The sequence below is a fragment of the Melopsittacus undulatus genome, chromosome 27, assembly GCF_012275295.1.
Source record: "Melopsittacus undulatus isolate bMelUnd1 chromosome 27, bMelUnd1.mat.Z, whole genome shotgun sequence".
Lineage (NCBI taxonomy): Eukaryota > Metazoa > Chordata > Aves > Psittaciformes > Psittaculidae > Melopsittacus > Melopsittacus undulatus.
Window position 1 is genome coordinate 698725 of NC_047553.1, and position 17189 is coordinate 715913.

The window sequence follows — 17189 nt, forward strand, 5'->3', positions numbered from 1 at the left end:
CCTCTGGATTGGGGCAATAAATGCGGATGTGGGATCCAGGCTCCTGTGGTCCATGGGATGGTCCTTGGGGGGCGTCAGTGTCAGCTCCGTCCTGTGCTTCCCAATGGGAGCATCCCAAAGGATCCTGCAGGGAATGGGGGGGGGCTTCAATAGGAACACTGCGTCCCAGGACACACGTGTCCACATGCACATACATGTCCCTATGCACATGTGTCCACATGCACACACGTGTCCCAGAATGCATGTGTCCACATGCACATACATGTACCACATGCACACGTGTCCCCATGCACACACATGTACCACGTGCACACACATGTACCACGTGCACACATACACGCACACACATACATGTACCACGTGTGCATACATGTACCACACACATCCACACATAAACACACATCTCCATGCACATACATGTACCATGAACACACACACGAACACACATGTACCACGTGCACACACATGTACCACGTGCAGACATACATGCACACACATACACATACCACGTGTGCACACATGTACCACACACATCCACACATGACCCCGTCTCCATGCACATACATGTACCATGAACACACATGTACCACGTGCACACACATGTACATGTACACGCACACATGAACATGCCTGTACCACGTGCACACACATGTATCACGTGCACACACATGTACCACGTGCACGCACACATGAACATGTACCACGTGCACACACACGAACACACATGTACCACGTGCACACACACACATGAACACACATGTACCACGTGCACACCCATGTACCACATGCACACACATGTACCACGTGCACACACACACATGTACCACGTGCACACGCATGTACCACGTGCACACACACATGGACCACGTGCACACACATGTACCACGTGCACACACACACGAACACACACGTACCACGTGCACACTCACGTGTCCCCGCGCGCACACGCACGCCCCCACGCGCACGCGCCCCCTCCCTTTCCTCCCCTCCCCTCTCCGCCCTCAGCCCCGCCCCCCCGGAAGTGACGTAACGGCGCAGCGCGCGAGCGCGGCCGGAAGCGGCTCCGGAGGGAGGTGGCGGCGGCCAGTGGCGGTGGGAACGGTGAGAACGGGAACGGGGAACGAGAACGGGAATAGGGAATGGGGAACGGGAATGGTAATAGGGAATGGGAATGGGGATGGGAACGGGAATGGGAGTAGGGAACGGGAATAGGGAATGGGAATGGGAACGGGAACGGGAATGGGAATAGGGAATAGGCAATGGGAATGGTAATGGGAATGGGAACGGGAATTGGGAATGGGAATGGGAAAGGGAACAGGAATGGGAATAGGGAACGGGAATGGAAATAGGGAATGGGGAATGGAAACGGGAATGGGAATGGGAATGGGGAATGGGAAGTGGAATAGGGAATAGGGAATTGGAATGGGAGCAGGGATCCTGGGCCGGGAGGTTCCATTGCGCTATTGAAGGTGGGGGGGGAGCTGAGGTACCAGAGGCTCTGGGGTCGGGTAGGCCCGGGGGGGATTGGGAGTAATGGGGGGGGGGGCGGTGAGAGGCACTGGGATGGACTGGGGTGATGCAATGGGATATACTGGGATGATGGATTGCGATGTGCTGGGATGCACTGGAATGAGAGACTGGGATATGCTTGGATGATGCACTGGGATGTGTTGGGATGAAGGACTGGGACATGCTGGGATGATGGATGGTTCATACTGGGAACCAGTATGACCCTCCCAGTGAGAACCCCTGGGAGGGACTGGGATATGCTCTGGGGGCACTGGGACAGACTGGGGGGTTCTGGTTGCAATGGGCTTTGGCAGGGTCATGTGATGCAGTGTTCCCTGTATCCCACAGGCAATTCCAAGCAGGAATTCCCCCGTGGACCACTCACTGCCCCCCCCCCCCCCCAGCGCCTCGCTCCCCCCCTCCTGTGCTTCCAGGATGGAATCTCGTCCTTGCTCCGGGATCACCGGAACTGCTTCTGTCCATGGCACTGACGGCCTGGAAACATCCATCTAGGAACCTGTGAGTGTGGGGGATCCGCATGGAAACCATTCCTGTCCATGGGGATCCGCATGGAAACCATTCCTGTCCATGGGGATCTGCATGGAAACCATTCCTATCCATGGGGATCCATATGGAAACCATTCCTATCCATGGGGATCCGCATGGAAACCATTCCTATCCATGGGGATCCACATGGAAACCATCCCTATCCATGGGGATCCGCATGGAAACCATTCCTATCCATGGGGATCCATATGGAAACCATTCCTATCCATGGGGATCCACATGGAAACCATCCCTATCCATGGGGATCCGCATGGAAACCATTCCTATCCATGGGGATCCATATGGAAACCATTCCTATCCATGGGGATCCGCATGGAAACCATTCCTATCCATGGGGATCCGCATGGAAACCATTCCTATCCATGCTATCCATGCTATCCATCCTCTCCATCCTCTCCATCCTCTCCATCCTCTCCATCCTCTCCATCCCTCTCCATCCCTCTCCATCCTCTCCATCCTCTCCATCCCTCTCCATCGTCTCCATCGTCACCATCGTCTCCATCCTCTCCATCTTCTCCATCCTCTCCATCCCTCTCCATCCCTCTCCATCCCTCTCCATCCCTCTCCATCCTCTCCATCCTCTCCATCCTCTCCATCCCTCTCCATCCTCTCCATCCTCTCCATCCTCTCCATCCTCTCCATCCCTCTCCATCCTCTCCATCCTCTCCATCCCTCTCCATCGTCTCCATCGTCACCATCGTCTCCATCCTCTCCATCCTCTCCATTCCTCTCCATCCTCTCCATCCCTCTCCATCCTCTCCATCCCTCTCCATCCCTCTCCATCGTCTCCATCGTCTCCATCCTCTCCATCCTCTCCATCCCTCTCCATCCTCTCCATCCCTCTCCATCCCTCTCCATCCTCTCCATCTTCTCCATTGCTTTCTATCCTCTCCATCCCTCTCCGTCCTCTCCATCCCTCTCCATCCTCTCCATCCCTCTCTATCCCTCTCCATCCCTCTCCATCCTCTCCATCCTCTCCATCCCTCTCCATCCTCTCCATCCCTCTCCATCCCTCTCTATCCTCTCCATCCTCTCCATCCTCTCCATCCTCTCCATCCCTCTCCATCCTCTCCATCCCTCTCCAACCCTCTCCATCCTCTCCATCCTCTCCATCCCTCTCCAACCCTCTCCATCCTCTCCATCCCTCTCCATCCTCTCCATCCTCTCCATCCCCCTCCATCGTCTCCATCCTCTCCATCCCTCTCCATCCCTCTCCATCGTCTCCATCGTCTCCATCCTCTCCATCCTCTCCATCCCTCTCCATCCTCTCCATCCCTCTCCATCCCTCTCCATCCCTCTCCATCCCTCTCCATCCCTCTCCATCCCTCTCCATCCCTCTCCATCCCTCTCCATCCTCTCCATCCTCTCCATCCTCTCCATCCCTCTCCATCCTCTCCATCTTCTCCATTGCTTTCTATCCTCTCCATCCCTCTCCATCCTCTCCATCCCTCTCCATCCTCTCCATCCCTCTCTATCCCTCTCCATCCCTCTCCATCCTCTCCATCCTCTCCATCCTCTCCATCCTCTCCATCCCTCTCTATCCCTCTCCATCCCTCTCCATCCTCTCCATCCTCTCCATCCCTCTCCATCCTCTCCATCCCTCTCCATCCCTCTCTATCCTCTCCATCCTCTCCATCCTCTCCATCCCTCTCCATCCCTCTCCATCCTCTCCATCCTCTCCATCCTCTCCATCCTCTCCATCCCTCTCTATCCCTCTCCATCCCTCTCCATCCTCTCCATCCCTCTCCATCCCTCTCCATCCTCTCCATCCTCTCCATCCTCTCCATCCCTCTCCATCCCTCTCCATCCTCTCCATCCCTCTCCATCCTCTCCATCCTCTCCATCCTCTCCATCCTCTCCATCCCTCTCCATCCCTCTCCATCCCTCTCCATCCTCTCCATCCTCTCCATCCTCTCCATCCTCTCCATCCTCTCCCTTCCTCTCCATCCTCTCCATCCTCTCCATCCCTCTCCATCCTCTCCATCCCTCTCCATCCTCTCCATCCTCTCCATCCTCTCCATCCTCTCCATCCTCTCCATCCCTCTCCATCCCTCTCCATCCCTCTCCATCCTCTCCATCCTCTCCATCCTCTCCATCCCTCTCCATCCTCTCCATCCTCTCCATCCTCTCCATCCTCTCCATTCCTCTCCATTCCCCTCTCCCGTTTCCCTCTCTGCCTTCTCCATCCCATTCCTCCCCTCACTCTCTTCCCTTTCTCCCTTAAGCAGCCACCATGGAAGCGGAACCGGATCCTTTCTCCCTGCCCCTTCCCGAGGGTGCTGAGGCCGAAGCCGAGGAAGAGCCAGACGAGGAGGAAGAGTCCTGTGGGCTGCAGGCAACCGTTGCCATGGGCAGCAGGAGGAGCCGGGAGGATGCAGGAGCATCCCCAGAGCATCCCAATGCATCCCCATCCAACCTGGGAGCAGGGGAAGAGCCAGGACCTTCCCGTGGGAAGCGGCTGCGGTTGGTCTGGAGCCGGGAGCTGGAGGAAGGCACCCGGAGCAGTGAGGATGATGATGGTGATGATGGTGATGGTGAGAGCGGCTCCATCACCCCCCACCCCAAAGGGGACCTGGTGCAGCTGATTGACGAGCGCGGCATCTACTCCACGGCCAAACTGGTTCTGGAGGAGCCGTCGTCCCCATCCCCCGGTGAGCTGGAGATCCGCGAGGTCATCGTGGACGAGAAGCCCTTTCAGTGCCCGCTGTGCGCCAAGGCCTTCAAGCGGGCGTGGGAGCTGCTGAGCCACGAGGTGGTTCACACCGAGGAGCGCCCGTTCCGCTGCGGCCTGTGCCCGGCCTCCTTCAAGCGCCACTCGGACTTCAAGAGCCACGCGCTGGTGCACACGGAGGAGCGGCCGTTCCGCTGCGAGCGCTGCGGGAAGCGCTTCAAGCGCTCGTCCAACCTGCAGGAGCACCGGCGCATCCACAGCGGCGCGCGGCCCTTCCCCTGCGCGCGCTGCGCCAAGCGCTTCAAGAGCCCCTACGAGCTCCAGCGCCACGCGCTCACCCACGGCGCCGACCGGCCCTACAAGTGCCCGGCCTGCGCCAAGGCCTTCCCCACGTCCAACGCGCTGCTGCTGCACCAGCGCCAGCACTGCGACGACAAGCCCCACGCCTGCGGCGTCTGCGGCAAGCGCTTCACCTACGGCCACAGCCTCAAGGTGCACGAGCGGGTGCACACGGGCGACCGGCCCTTCGCCTGCGCGCTCTGCGGCAAGGCCTTCAAGCAGTCCAACGCGCTGGCCTCGCACGAGCGGGTGCACACGGGCGAGCGCCCCTTCGCCTGCCCCACCTGCGGCAAGGCCTTCAAGCAGTCCTCCTACCTGGTGATCCACCAGCGGGCGCACACGGGCGAGCGGCCCTACAAGTGCGAGGCCTGCGGCAAGGCCTTCGCGCGGCCGTCGCTGCTGCTGCAGCATCACCGCGTGCACAGCCAGGAGCGGCCCCATCGCTGCAGCTTCTGCCACAAGCACTTCAAGGACCTGGCTTACCTGGCGGTGCACGAGAAGGTGCACACGGGAGAGACGCCCTACAAGTGTGGCGCCTGCGGGAAGGGCTTCGCGCACCCCTCCAACCTGCTGCAGCACCAGCGCGTGCACCGCGATGGCTGAGGGTGATGGTGACGGCACCGGGTGCTGGAGAGCAGGGGCTTTGGCATCACCTCGTGGAACACTGCCGGAGCATCACTTCATGGGCCCCATAACTGCATCACTTCATGGACCCTATAAGAGCATTGCCTCATGGGCCCCATAAGAGCATCACCTCATGGACCCCATAGAACAAGGGGTAGGCATTGCCTCATGGACTCCATAGAGCATCACTTTCTGGGCCCCATAACAGCATCACTTCATCGACCCTATAAGAGCATCACCTCATGGACCCCATAAGAGCATCACCTCATGGACCCCATAAGGGCATGGGGCAGGCATTGCCTTGTGGAGCCCCATAGAGCATGGGTTTGGCATCACCTTGTGGACCACTGCCAGAGCATCGCCTCCTGGACCCCATAACTGCATCACTTCATGGACCCTGTAAAAGCATCACCTCATGCACCCCATAGAACATGGAGTAGGCATCATCTCATGGACTCCATAGAGCATTACTTCCTGGGCCCCATAACAGCATCACCTCATGGACCCCATAGAGCATCACCTCATGGACCCCGTAAGAGCATCACCTCATGGACCACCATAAGGGCATGGGTCAGGCATTGCCTTGTAGAGCCCCATAGAGCATGGGTTTGGCATCGCTTCGTGGACCACTGCCGGAGCATCACCTCCTGGACCCCATAAGAGCATCACCTCATGGACCACCATAAGGACATGGGGTAGGCATTGCCTCATGGAGCCCCATAGAGCATGGGTTTGGCATCACCTTATGGAACCCCATAGAACATGGCGTAGGCATTGCCTCATGGACTCCATAGAGCATCGCTTCATAGACCCCATAAGAGCATCACCTCATGGACCCCGTAAGAGCATCACCTCATGGACCCCATAAGGGCATGGGGCAGGCATTGCCTTGTGGAGCCCCATAGAGCCTGGGTTTGGCATTGCCTCGTGGACCACTGCCGGAGCATCACCTCCTGGACCCCATAAGAGCATCACCTCATGGACCCTGTAAGAGCATCACCTCATGGACCACCATAAGGGCATGGGGTAGGCATTGCCTCATGGAGCCCCATAGAGCATAGGTTTCACGTCGTCTCCTGGAACCATCATAAGAGCATCACCTCGTGGACCACTGCCAGAGCATCGCCTCCTGGACGCCATAAGAGCATCACCTCATGGACCCCATAGAACAAGGGGTAGGCATTGCCTCATGGACTCCATAGAACATGGGTTTGGCATCACCTTATGGAACCCGATAAGAGCATCACCTCATGGACCACCATAAGGGGATGGGGTAGACATTGCCTCATGGGCCCCATAAGGATCACCATAAGGGCATGGGGCAGACATTGCATCATGGAGCCCCATAGAGCATGTGTTTGGCATCACCACAGGGAGCCATTGTAAGAGCATCGCCTCCTGGGCCCCATAGAACATGGGGTAGACATTGCCTCATGGACTTCATAGATCAAGGGGTAGGTGTTGCCTCATGGACTCCATAGAGCATCACCTCATGGACCCCATAAAAGCATCACCTCATGGACCACCATAAGGGCATGGGGTAGGCATTGCCTCATGGAGCCCCATAGAGCCTGGGTTTGGCATCACCCCATGGACCCCCACAAGAGCATCACCCCATGGACCCAATAAGAGCACCACCCCATGGACCCTATAAGAGCATCACCCCATGGACCCCATAAGAGCATCACCCCATGGACCCCTATAAGAGCATGGCAGAGGCATTGCCTCCATAAAGCTGCTGTCCTCCTCCGGAGTGCTTTTCCCAAAGCTGGAGCTGCCTCCATACGGGATGATCCCATCAGGACCTGAGGATGGGGGGGCTGGAAGCTCCATGGACATTCCTGGGTTCTGGGGGTGGGAGCTGCCCCATTGCTGCAGGCAATGGAAGGGACCATGGGGCAGAGTGAGGAGTGCCCCATCCGTGTCTCCTGCTGCTGATCCCAATCCATCCCCTTCTCCATCCCCATCCCAATCCAGATGTGCTCCAGCACCAGCATCTGGAGCAGCCCTTGCTGGGGGGGGCACACGGACCTTGGCCTATGATGTCCCATGGACAGATCCCAGATCCATGTCCTATTCCATCCAGTCCCTGTAGTGCTGGGAATGGGGGGGGGGGGGGGGGTTATGTTGGGATGTACACACTGATTACAGGATGCTGGTTTAACAGGGCCTTGGTCTCAGCACCTTCATGTATGGGGGGGGGTCCTCAGCATCCCTTATGGCCCCATAGGGTGCTGGGTACACTCCATAGGTTCCTCTCTGCGTTCCATGGGCTGCGGTACCTGGGATCCCTTCTGATCCCTGTGTTATCCCATATTCCAACCCTGCATCAGAGGGATGGATTCCTGCTTGGAGATGAGCATCCTGCCCATGGGGGGGGGGGGGGTCCTTCCTTGTGTGTGTCATGAGCATCCTGCCCATGGGGGGGGTCCTTCCTTGTGTGTGTCATGGATGGGGATGAGGACCACTGCTGATTCCTGCTCCCAGGAATGCCCATCTGGGAATGAAGGATTGGATCCCGTGTGTGTGGTGGTGTCCATGTCCCCCCCCAGCACTCACCCATCACATCCACAACGTTGGGGTCCCCCTTTTAATGGCTGCTTTGGGGGGGGGGTCCCCAAGTCTTTGGTGCTTTCTTGAGGACCCCAAGAGCCAGATGTGACCCCCCAGGGTATGAGCATCATTGGGCAGCATCTTCCTCCATGAGCTGCATCATCTCCGTGTCCTCGGGTCCTTGTGCTGTGCTGGGCAGGTAGATGGAGCCCATGGATGGGGAGGAAGAGGAAGGAGCATCCAGGTCCCTCAGGCGCTGCTGGGCTATGGGGTGGAGAGGATGTGGGGACAGGATGTGGGGCTCATCCCCATCCCTATAGGGGGTGATGGGGAGGAGTAGGGATAAAGGGGGGGTCACCTCCAGCCTGGGCTGCTGCAATGCATCTTCTCTTGAGGAGGAGCCAGAGCAGGACCCCACTGAGCAGCATCACCAGGGCCAGCACCGCGATCAGCGCCGAGCAGGATGAGGCCATTCCTGGGATAGAGAAGGGATTTGGGATCCCGGTGATGATGGGAATAGAGATCCAATGGATTTGGGATCCCGGTGATGATGGGCATGGAGACCCAATGGATTCGGGATCCGGGTGATGATGGGCATGGAGACCCAATGGATTTGGGATCCTGGTGATGATGGGAATAGAGACCCAATGGATTCGGGATCCCGGTGATGATGGGAATAGAGACCCAATGGATTCGGGATCCCGGTGATGATGGGAATAGAGACCCAATGGATTCGGGATCCTGGTGATGATGGGAATAGACCCAATGGATTCGGGATCCCAGTGATGGGCATGGAGACCCAATGGATTCGGGATCCTGGTGATGATGGGCATGGAGACCCAATGGATTCGGGATCCCGGTGATGATGGGCATGGAGACCCAATGGATTCGGGATCCCGGTGATGATGGGCATGGAGACCCAATGGATTCGGGATCCTGGTGATGATGGGAATAGACCCAATGGATTCGGGATCCCGGTGATGATGGGCATGGAGACCCAATGGATTCGGGATCCTGGTGATGATGGGCATGGAGACCCAATGGATTCGGGATCCCAGTGATGATGGGCATGGAGACCCAATGGATTCGGGATCCCGGTGATGATGGGCATGGAGACCCATGGGCAAGCACAGCCTGACCCCTTTCTTTGGTCATTGTATGGCGCTTAAAGCCCATCCGGATCCATCCCCCTTGCCATGGGGCCAGCTTCCAGTAGAGCATCTTGCTCCAAGCCCTATCCCAACCCTGCCCCAGCTGCTCCATTCAACCCATCCCAACGTCCCACCACCCTCATAGGGAACAGCTCATCCCAATCCCCCATTCCCATTGTCCTGTCCCTCCATCCCTTGTCCAACATCTCCCCCTTCCCTTCAGGCTCTGAGCATTCCCATGCTGACCAAGCAGGGATGGATGAGTGCATATGGGAAGTGTGATCCCATTCCCACCGGTGACACCAAACCCAACGCATCCCATTGGGATGCACGGGAGCCGCTTGTCCCCATCACCACCATTGAACCCCAAAGGGGGTGACCCCATCACTCACCCTGCGGCTGGGCACACACCACGCTGGCCACGGAGCCCTGCGGGCAGGGTCCCGGTGCCGTGTGCCGCTGTTGGCACTCCAGGAGCAGCATCTCGGTGCCGCGGCAGCTCAGCCCCTCCAGCAGCAGTGGGGCAGGGGGCAGGGGGGCACCCATGGGTGCTGCCTGCGCCTCCCCGCAGCCCAGCTGCCTGCAGACCACGCTGGCCTCCAGCAGGCTCCAGCCGCTGCCGCACACCCCCAGCCAGCTCCCGTTGTACAGCACCTGCAAGCGGCCCGAGCAGCGCCCAGCACCATCCTGCACCCGCACCTGCAGCGGGTTGGGGCCTGCAAGGGGAGAGACAGGGGGAGATGGGGCTGCTGGGAGAGAGACTGAGCTCTGATGGACCAATGGGGTGGGATGGGTTGGGTTGGAAGGGATGGGTTGGGTTGCGTTGGGTTGCAAGGGATGAGTTGGGTTGGGTTGGAATGGATGGGTTGGGTTGGGTTGTGTTGGAAGGGATGGGATGGGTTGGGTTGGAAGGGATGGGATGGGTTGGGTTGGAAGGGATGGGATGGGTTGGGTTGGAAGGGATGGGATGGGTTGGGGTGGAAGGGATGGGATGGGTTGGGTTGGAAGGGATGGGTTGGGTTGGAAGGGATGGGATAGGTTGCGTTGGGTTGGGTTGGAAGCGATGGGTTGGGTTGGAAGGGATGGGATGGGTTGGGTTTGAAGGGATGGGATAGGTTGCGCTGGGTTGGAAGGGATGGGTTGGGTTGGAAGGGATGGGATAGGTTGCGTTGGGTTGGGTTGGAAGCGATGGGTTGGGTTGGAAGGGATGGGATGGGTTGGGTTGGAAGGGATGGGATACGTTGCGCTGGGTTGGAAGGGATGGGTTGGGTAGTAAGGGATGGGATAGGTTGCGTTGGGTTGGGTTGGGTTGGAAGTGGTGGGTTGGGTTGGAAGGGATGGGTTGGGTTGGAAGGGATGGGTTGGGTTGGGTTGGAAGGGATGAGTTGGGTTGGGTTGGAAGGGATGAGTTGGGTTGGGTTGGAAGGGGCCTTCACGCTCACGGACCCATTGAATGTGTTGTGTTGCAGCCCCAGCTCCTCCATGCTCCCCATTCCTTCTCTCCCCAACCCCCCCATTGACCCCAACAGTAAACCATCCCCATCATCCCCATCATACCCCCCCCCCCATTTTGCCAACCCCCATTGCTCACCAGCACACACCACCGCAGCATCCTCCCTGTGCTCACAGTTGTGGACCCCCCAACTGCCATGGCTGCATTGGCCGATGGAGCCCTCTGTGCCGGCACACTCTACGTTCCCCAGCCACACGGGGCCGGTGCCGGCACCGAACCGAGCGGGTCCCGGTGCCGCCACGGCCGCACCGCAGCCCAGCTGCCGGCAGGTGACTTTGGCATCGCTCAGGTCCCAGCCGTCGGCACACACTGTGCCCCATTGATGCTCGTGTTCCACCTCCACCCGCCCGGCACAGCCGTGGGGGCCGTCGGACAACCGGATCCGCACCGGAGCCTGGGCATTGGCATCTGCCAAGGGGATGGTTCCAACCATGGGGTTAGGGTTTGGTACATTTGGTGCCATAGGGAGGAGGATGGGAAGGTTTCAACCATGGGGTTTAGGGTTTGGTCCATTTGGTGCCATAGGAGGAGGATGGGAAGGTTTCAACCATGGGTTTAGGGTTTGGTCCATTTGGTGCCATATAGAAGAGGATGGGAAGGTTTCAACCATGGGGTTTAGGGTTTGGTACATTTGGTGCCATAGAGAGGAGGATGGGAAGGTTTCAACCATGGGTTTAGGGTTTGGTACATTTGGTGCCATAGGAAGGAGGATGGGAAGGTTTCAACCATGGGGTTTAGGGTTAGGGTTAGGTTTGGTCCATTTGGTGCCATAGAGAGGAGGATGGGAAGGTTCTGACCTTGGGTTTAGGGTTTGGTCCATTTGGTGCCATGGGGAGGAGGATGGGAAGGTTGGGAAGGACCTTAAGGGCATCCGGATCCCCTTCACCAGGGATTGAAGGGATAGGACCAAAGGTGATGAGTGGAATCATGGAGCTATGGAGGCAGGGAGCATAGAATGGAAAGAGCTTGGAGATGGAGTCCAATTGGGATGGGAAAGAACTGGAACATTGAATCCAATTGAATTGGGAAAGAGCTGGAAGATGGAGTCCAATTGAGATGGGAAGGAGCTTGTGGATTGAGTCCAATTGGGTTGGAAAGAGCCTGAAGATGGAATCCACTTGGGTTGGGAAAGGGCTTGAAGGCTGAACCCAACTCCAGGTTCCCCTGCCCCTTCCCCCCTCCATGTCCCCCATCACCACCCCCCATACCCACTGCCCCAGCTCAGCCCCTACCTGCACACACCACCCCAGCATCCTCCCCATGGTTGCAGTTGTTCTGCCCCCATGGCCTGGCCTGGCACTGGGCGAGCTCCTGTTCGGTGCCGGTGCATCCAACATCATCCAACCAGATCCTGCCGGTGCCTGGCTGGAAGTGAGCCTGGAGCGGAGCGGCTTCGGCTCCACCGCAGCCCAGCTGCCGGCACACGACCCCTGCGTCCTTCAGGTCCCAACCGTCGTCACACACGGTGCCCCATTGGCCATCATGGAGCACCTCGACCCTGCCGGCGCAGCCGTGGGGCCCGTCCACCAGGCGCAGGGAGACGGAGCTGGAATTGCCTGTTGGGAATGGGCACACATGGAACAACCCAACCCGTTACCTCCTGCCCCATCCCATAGGAGCAGAGACCATTCCCATCCTGGATCCATCCTCTTAGGTACAGGTCCCCCTCAGCCTTCTCCATTCAAATCCATCCCCCCACCCCAGGTCCCTCAACTGTCCCCATCATGTTTGTGTTCACCTGCATCATCCCAGGGATGCCCATCACTGGGTACCAGTTAAAGATGCTCCTTTCCCCCCCATCCCCATCTCTCACCTGCATCCTCCCAGGGCTGCCCATCATTGGGTACCACATAAAGATGCTCCTTTACATCCCATACCCATCTCAAACCTGCATCCTCCCAGGGCTGCCCATCATTGGGTACCACATAAAGATGCTCCTTTACATCCCATCCCCATCCCTCACCTGCATCCTCCAAGGATTGGGAACCACGTAAAGATGCTTCTTTACATCCCCCAAACCACCCCCTGCATCCTCCCATGTGCTGCCCATCCCTGGGTACCACTTAAAGATGCTTCTTTCCCCCCCATCCCCATCTCTCACCTGCATCCTCCAAGAACCGGGTACCACTTCAAGATGCTTCTTTACATCCCATCCCCATCTCTCACCTGCATCCTCCCAAGTGCTGCCCATCATTGGGTACCACTTCAAGATGCTCCTTTACATCCAATCCACATCTCTCACCTGCATCCTCCAAGGACTGGGTACCACTTAAAGATGCTTCTTTACATCCCCCAAACCGTCCCCAGCATCCTCCCAGTGCTGCCCATCACTGGGTACCACATTCAGATAATGATGCTCCTTTCCATCCCATCCTCATCTCTCACCTGCATCCTCCCAAGTGCTGCCCATCACTGGTTACCACTTCAAGATGCTCCTTTCGCCCCCATCCCCATCTTTCACCTGCATCCTCCAAGGACTGGGTACCACTTAAAGATGCTTCTTTCCCCCCCATCCCCATCTCTCATCAGCATCCACCAAGGGCTGCCCATCATTGGGTACCACTTCAAGATGCTTCTTTACATCCCCCAAACCACCCCAGCATCCTCCCAAGTGCTGCCCATCACTGGGTACCACTTCAGATGCTCCTTCCCCCCATCCCCATCTCTCACCTGCATCCTCCCAAGTGCTGCCCATCACTGGGTACCACTTAAAGATGCTTCTTTCCCCCCCATCCCCATCTCTCACCTGCATCCTCCAAGAACTGGGTACCACTTAAAAGATGCTCCTTTACATCCCCCAAACCACCCCAGCATCCTCCAAGTGCTGCCCATCACCGGGTACCACTTCAAGATGCTCCTTTACATCCCCCAAACCATCCTCTGCATCCTCCCAAGTGCTGCCCATCATTGGGTACCACATAAAGATGCTTCTTTCCCCCCATCCCCATCTCTCATCTGCATCCTCCCAGTGCTGCCCATCACTGGGTACCACTTCAAGATGCTCCTTTACATCCCCCAAACCACCCCCTGCACCCTCCCAAGTGCTGCCCATCCCTGGGTACCACTTCAGATGCTCCTTCCCCCCCCATCCCCATCTCTCATCCACATCCTCCCAAGGGCTGCCCATCACTGGGTACCACTTAAAGATGCTCCTTTCCCCCCCATCCCCATCTCAAACCTGCATCCTCCAAGAGCTGGGTACCACTTCAAGATGCTTCTTTACATCCCCCAAACCACCCCCTGCATCCTCCAAGGGCTGCCCATCACTGGGTACCACTTCAGATGCCCCTTTCCCCCCCATCGCCCCTCTCACCTGCACACACCACCCCAGCATCCTCCCCATGGTGGCAGTTGTGGATACCCCACATCTTGGCCGGGCACTGGAAGAAGTCAGTCTCCTGACCAGTACATCCCACATTATCCAACCATATGGGTCCAGTTCCCCACCCGAAGCGAGCGGATCCGGGGGCCAGGGCAGCAGCACCGCAGCCCAGCACCCTGCACACCACGGCCGCATCCTGCAGGTCCCAGTTGTCGTCGCAGATGGTGCCCCACTTGTTGGCATAGAACACCTCGACCCGGCCGGAGCAGGCACTCAACCCCCCCACCAGGCGCAGCCGGGGGCTGCTGGCGATGCCGGAGCCTGGGAATCAATAGGGAATGGGCAGGGTTAGGGATGTGCCTATGGGATAAACCAGGGGGAAAGGGATTCAGGAGCATCCTGCAGGGCAACCCATGGCACTGAAGGGGGTGAATGATTGCAGGGGGTGATTCCAACACTGGTTCCTGTGGGATTCCTCATCTCCATCCAAACCTCCCCTGGTGCAGATTGAGGCCGTCCCATCCCTTGGAGCAGAGCCCATTCCCTGCCTGGCTCCGTCCTCCCTTTAGCTATGAGGATGCTCTGGGTGTCAATGGGGATGAATCCCACCCCATCCATGATGCTCATGGTGTCAATGGGGATGAATCCCACCCCATCCATGATGCTGTTGGTGTCAAAGGGGATGAATCCCACCCCATCCATGATGCTGTTGGTGTCAATGGGGATGAATCCCACCACATCCCATGATGCTGTTGGTGTCAATGGGGATGAATCCCACCCCATCCATGATGCTGTTGGTGTCAATGGGGATGAATCCCACCACATCCATGATGCTGTTGGTGTCAATAGGGATGAATCCCACCCCATCCATGATGCTGTGGTGTCAATAGGGATGAATCCCACCCCATCCATGATGCTGTTGGTGTCATTGGGGATGAATCCCACCCCATCCATGATGCTGTGGTGTCAATGGGGATGAATCCCACCCCATCCATGATGCTGTGGGTGTCAATGGGGATGAATCCCACCCCATCCACGATGCTGTTGGTGTCAATGGGGATGAATCCCACCACATCCCAGGATGCTCATGGTGTCAATGGGGATGAATCCCACCGCATCCATGATGCTGTTGGTGTCAATGGGGATGAATCCCACCCCATCCATGATGCTGTGGGTGTCAATGGGGATGAATCCCACCGCATCCATGATGCTGTTGGTGTCAATGGGGATGAATCCCACCCCATCCATGATGCTCATGGTGTCAATGGGGATGAATCCCACCCCATCCAGGATGCTGTTGGTGTCAATGGGGATGAATCCCACCCCATCCATGATGCTATTGGTGTCAATGGGGATGAATCCCACCCCATCCATGATGCTGTTTCCATCCCCATCCCCATCCCCACTCTGACCCTCACCTGCACACACGACACTGGCATCCTCCACATGGTTACAGGTGTGCTGTCCCCATGGCTTCCCCGGGCACTCTGCGATGCTGCCTTCAGTCCCGGCACACCTCACCCCATCCAACCATATGGGGCCGGAGCCTTGTCCGAAGCCGGACAGCCCCGGTGCGGATAGGGCTGTACCACATCCCAGCTGCCGGCACACCACGGCCGCATCCTGCAGGTCCCAGCCGTCGTCACACACTGTGCCCCATTGGTGCCTATGGAACACTTCCACCCTCCCGGCACAGCGGTGGGGACCGTTCACCAGGCGCACGGATCCCGAGCTCACGGGGGGGATGTCTATGGGAGGATAACAGTGGAATCCATTGGGATCCCATTGGGATCGAGGGCATGGGATCATACACAACAGATGGGACCATGGAATGGGATCTCCCATCATCAGGCATCAGCACCCTGGGGGTGTTACCATTGGGATCAAGCCTATGGGATCATACCCAATAGATGGTGGGATCATGGAATGGGATCTCCCATCATCAGGTATCTTGCAAGCACCCTGGGGGTGTTCCCATTGGGATCGAGCCCATGGGATCATACCCAATAGATGGGATCATGGAATGGGATATCCCATCATCAGCATCTTACAAGGGCTCCATCAGCAGCCTGGGGGTGTTCCCATTGGGATTAAGCCGATGGGATCATACCCAATAGATGGTGGGATCATGGAATGGGATATCCCATCATCAGCATCTTGCAAGGGCTCCATCAGCACCCTGGGTGTGTTCCCATTGGGATCAAGCCAATACCCAATAGATGATGGGATCTTGGAATCCCACGTTGGAAGGGACCTCAAGGATCAGTTGGTCCAACCTTTCCATGCAAAGCCTGACCCAGACTGGATGTCCCAGCCCCTGTCCAGCCACATCCAATGCTGGGGGTGACCACATCCCTGGGGATGTCATTCCCATGGCTGGCTGTTCTCATGGAGAAGCATCTCTCCAGGATGGGGATACCCTCATGGGGACAAGGAAGCACCATGATGGTGATGACAAGGGACACCCCAAGGCCTAGATGTGTAAAGAACCCCAAAAGCAGAGCACAATGGAGCTCCCATTCCATAGGCTTGGGATTCCTGGGAATCCCTGGGAATGGGAACCCCTCATTGCTCCCTATGGCCGGATGCTGGCACTGACCTTGGGATGAGGAGCACACAACAGCAGCATGAGCCTTGGAGCTGCAGCTCTGCTCCCCCCACAGCTTCAGGCGGCATTCCAAGAGGGCTCCCTCATTCCCGGAGCATTCCACAGCATCCACCCACAGGAAGCCGTCTCCTATCCCGAATCCAGGGGATCCCAGAGCCGCATGTGCCATCCCACAGCCCAGCTGCTGGCAAACCACATGTGCTTCAGCCAGGTCCCAGCCATCGGAGCAGATCCCACCCCAGCGATGCTCATGGAACACTTCCAGCCTTCCGGAGCAGGGATCGGAGCTGTTCACGAGGCGCAGGCTTCCCATGTCCGCGATTCCCGATCCT

At 57.8% G+C, this 17189-nt stretch overlaps 2 protein-coding genes across 2 annotated transcripts in view; one reads left to right on the plus strand and one right to left on the minus strand.

The window, feature by feature from the left end:
* The first annotated feature begins 1960 nt into the window (after positions 1 to 1960).
* Positions 1961 to 7806, plus strand: LOC101875004 (zinc finger protein 501-like). The gene is made up of 2 exons (XM_034072428.1): positions 1961 to 2028; positions 4305 to 7806. Exon 2 carries the CDS (start codon positions 4310 to 4312, stop codon positions 5687 to 5689), a length of 1380 nt encoding a protein of 459 aa, XP_033928319.1. The 5' UTR covers positions 1961 to 2028; positions 4305 to 4309; the 3' UTR covers positions 5690 to 7806.
* Positions 7807 to 8390: 584 nt separating this feature from the next.
* The window catches only part of LOC101876811 (deleted in malignant brain tumors 1 protein-like), a 38912-nt gene continuing 30113 nt past the window's right edge, over positions 8391 to 17189 (minus strand). Inside the window, exons 11-18 of the mRNA XM_034072372.1 lie at positions 16845 to 17187; positions 15668 to 15981; positions 14232 to 14570; positions 12160 to 12483; positions 11006 to 11335; positions 9807 to 10130; positions 8622 to 8738; positions 8391 to 8527 (exon numbers count right to left, since the gene is read on the minus strand). Of these exons, the coding sequence (XP_033928263.1) occupies positions 8391 to 8527; positions 8622 to 8738; positions 9807 to 10130; positions 11006 to 11335; positions 12160 to 12483; positions 14232 to 14570; positions 15668 to 15981; positions 16845 to 17187 (2228 nt within the window). The remainder of the gene's footprint in view (positions 8528 to 8621; positions 8739 to 9806; positions 10131 to 11005; positions 11336 to 12159; positions 12484 to 14231; positions 14571 to 15667; positions 15982 to 16844; positions 17188 to 17189) is intronic.

Excerpts from the sequence above, each read along its gene's own strand:
- LOC101875004 (XM_034072428.1), top strand. The coding sequence starts at position 4,310 with ATGGAAGCGGAACCGGATCCTTTCTCCCTGCCCCTTCCCGAGGGTGCT.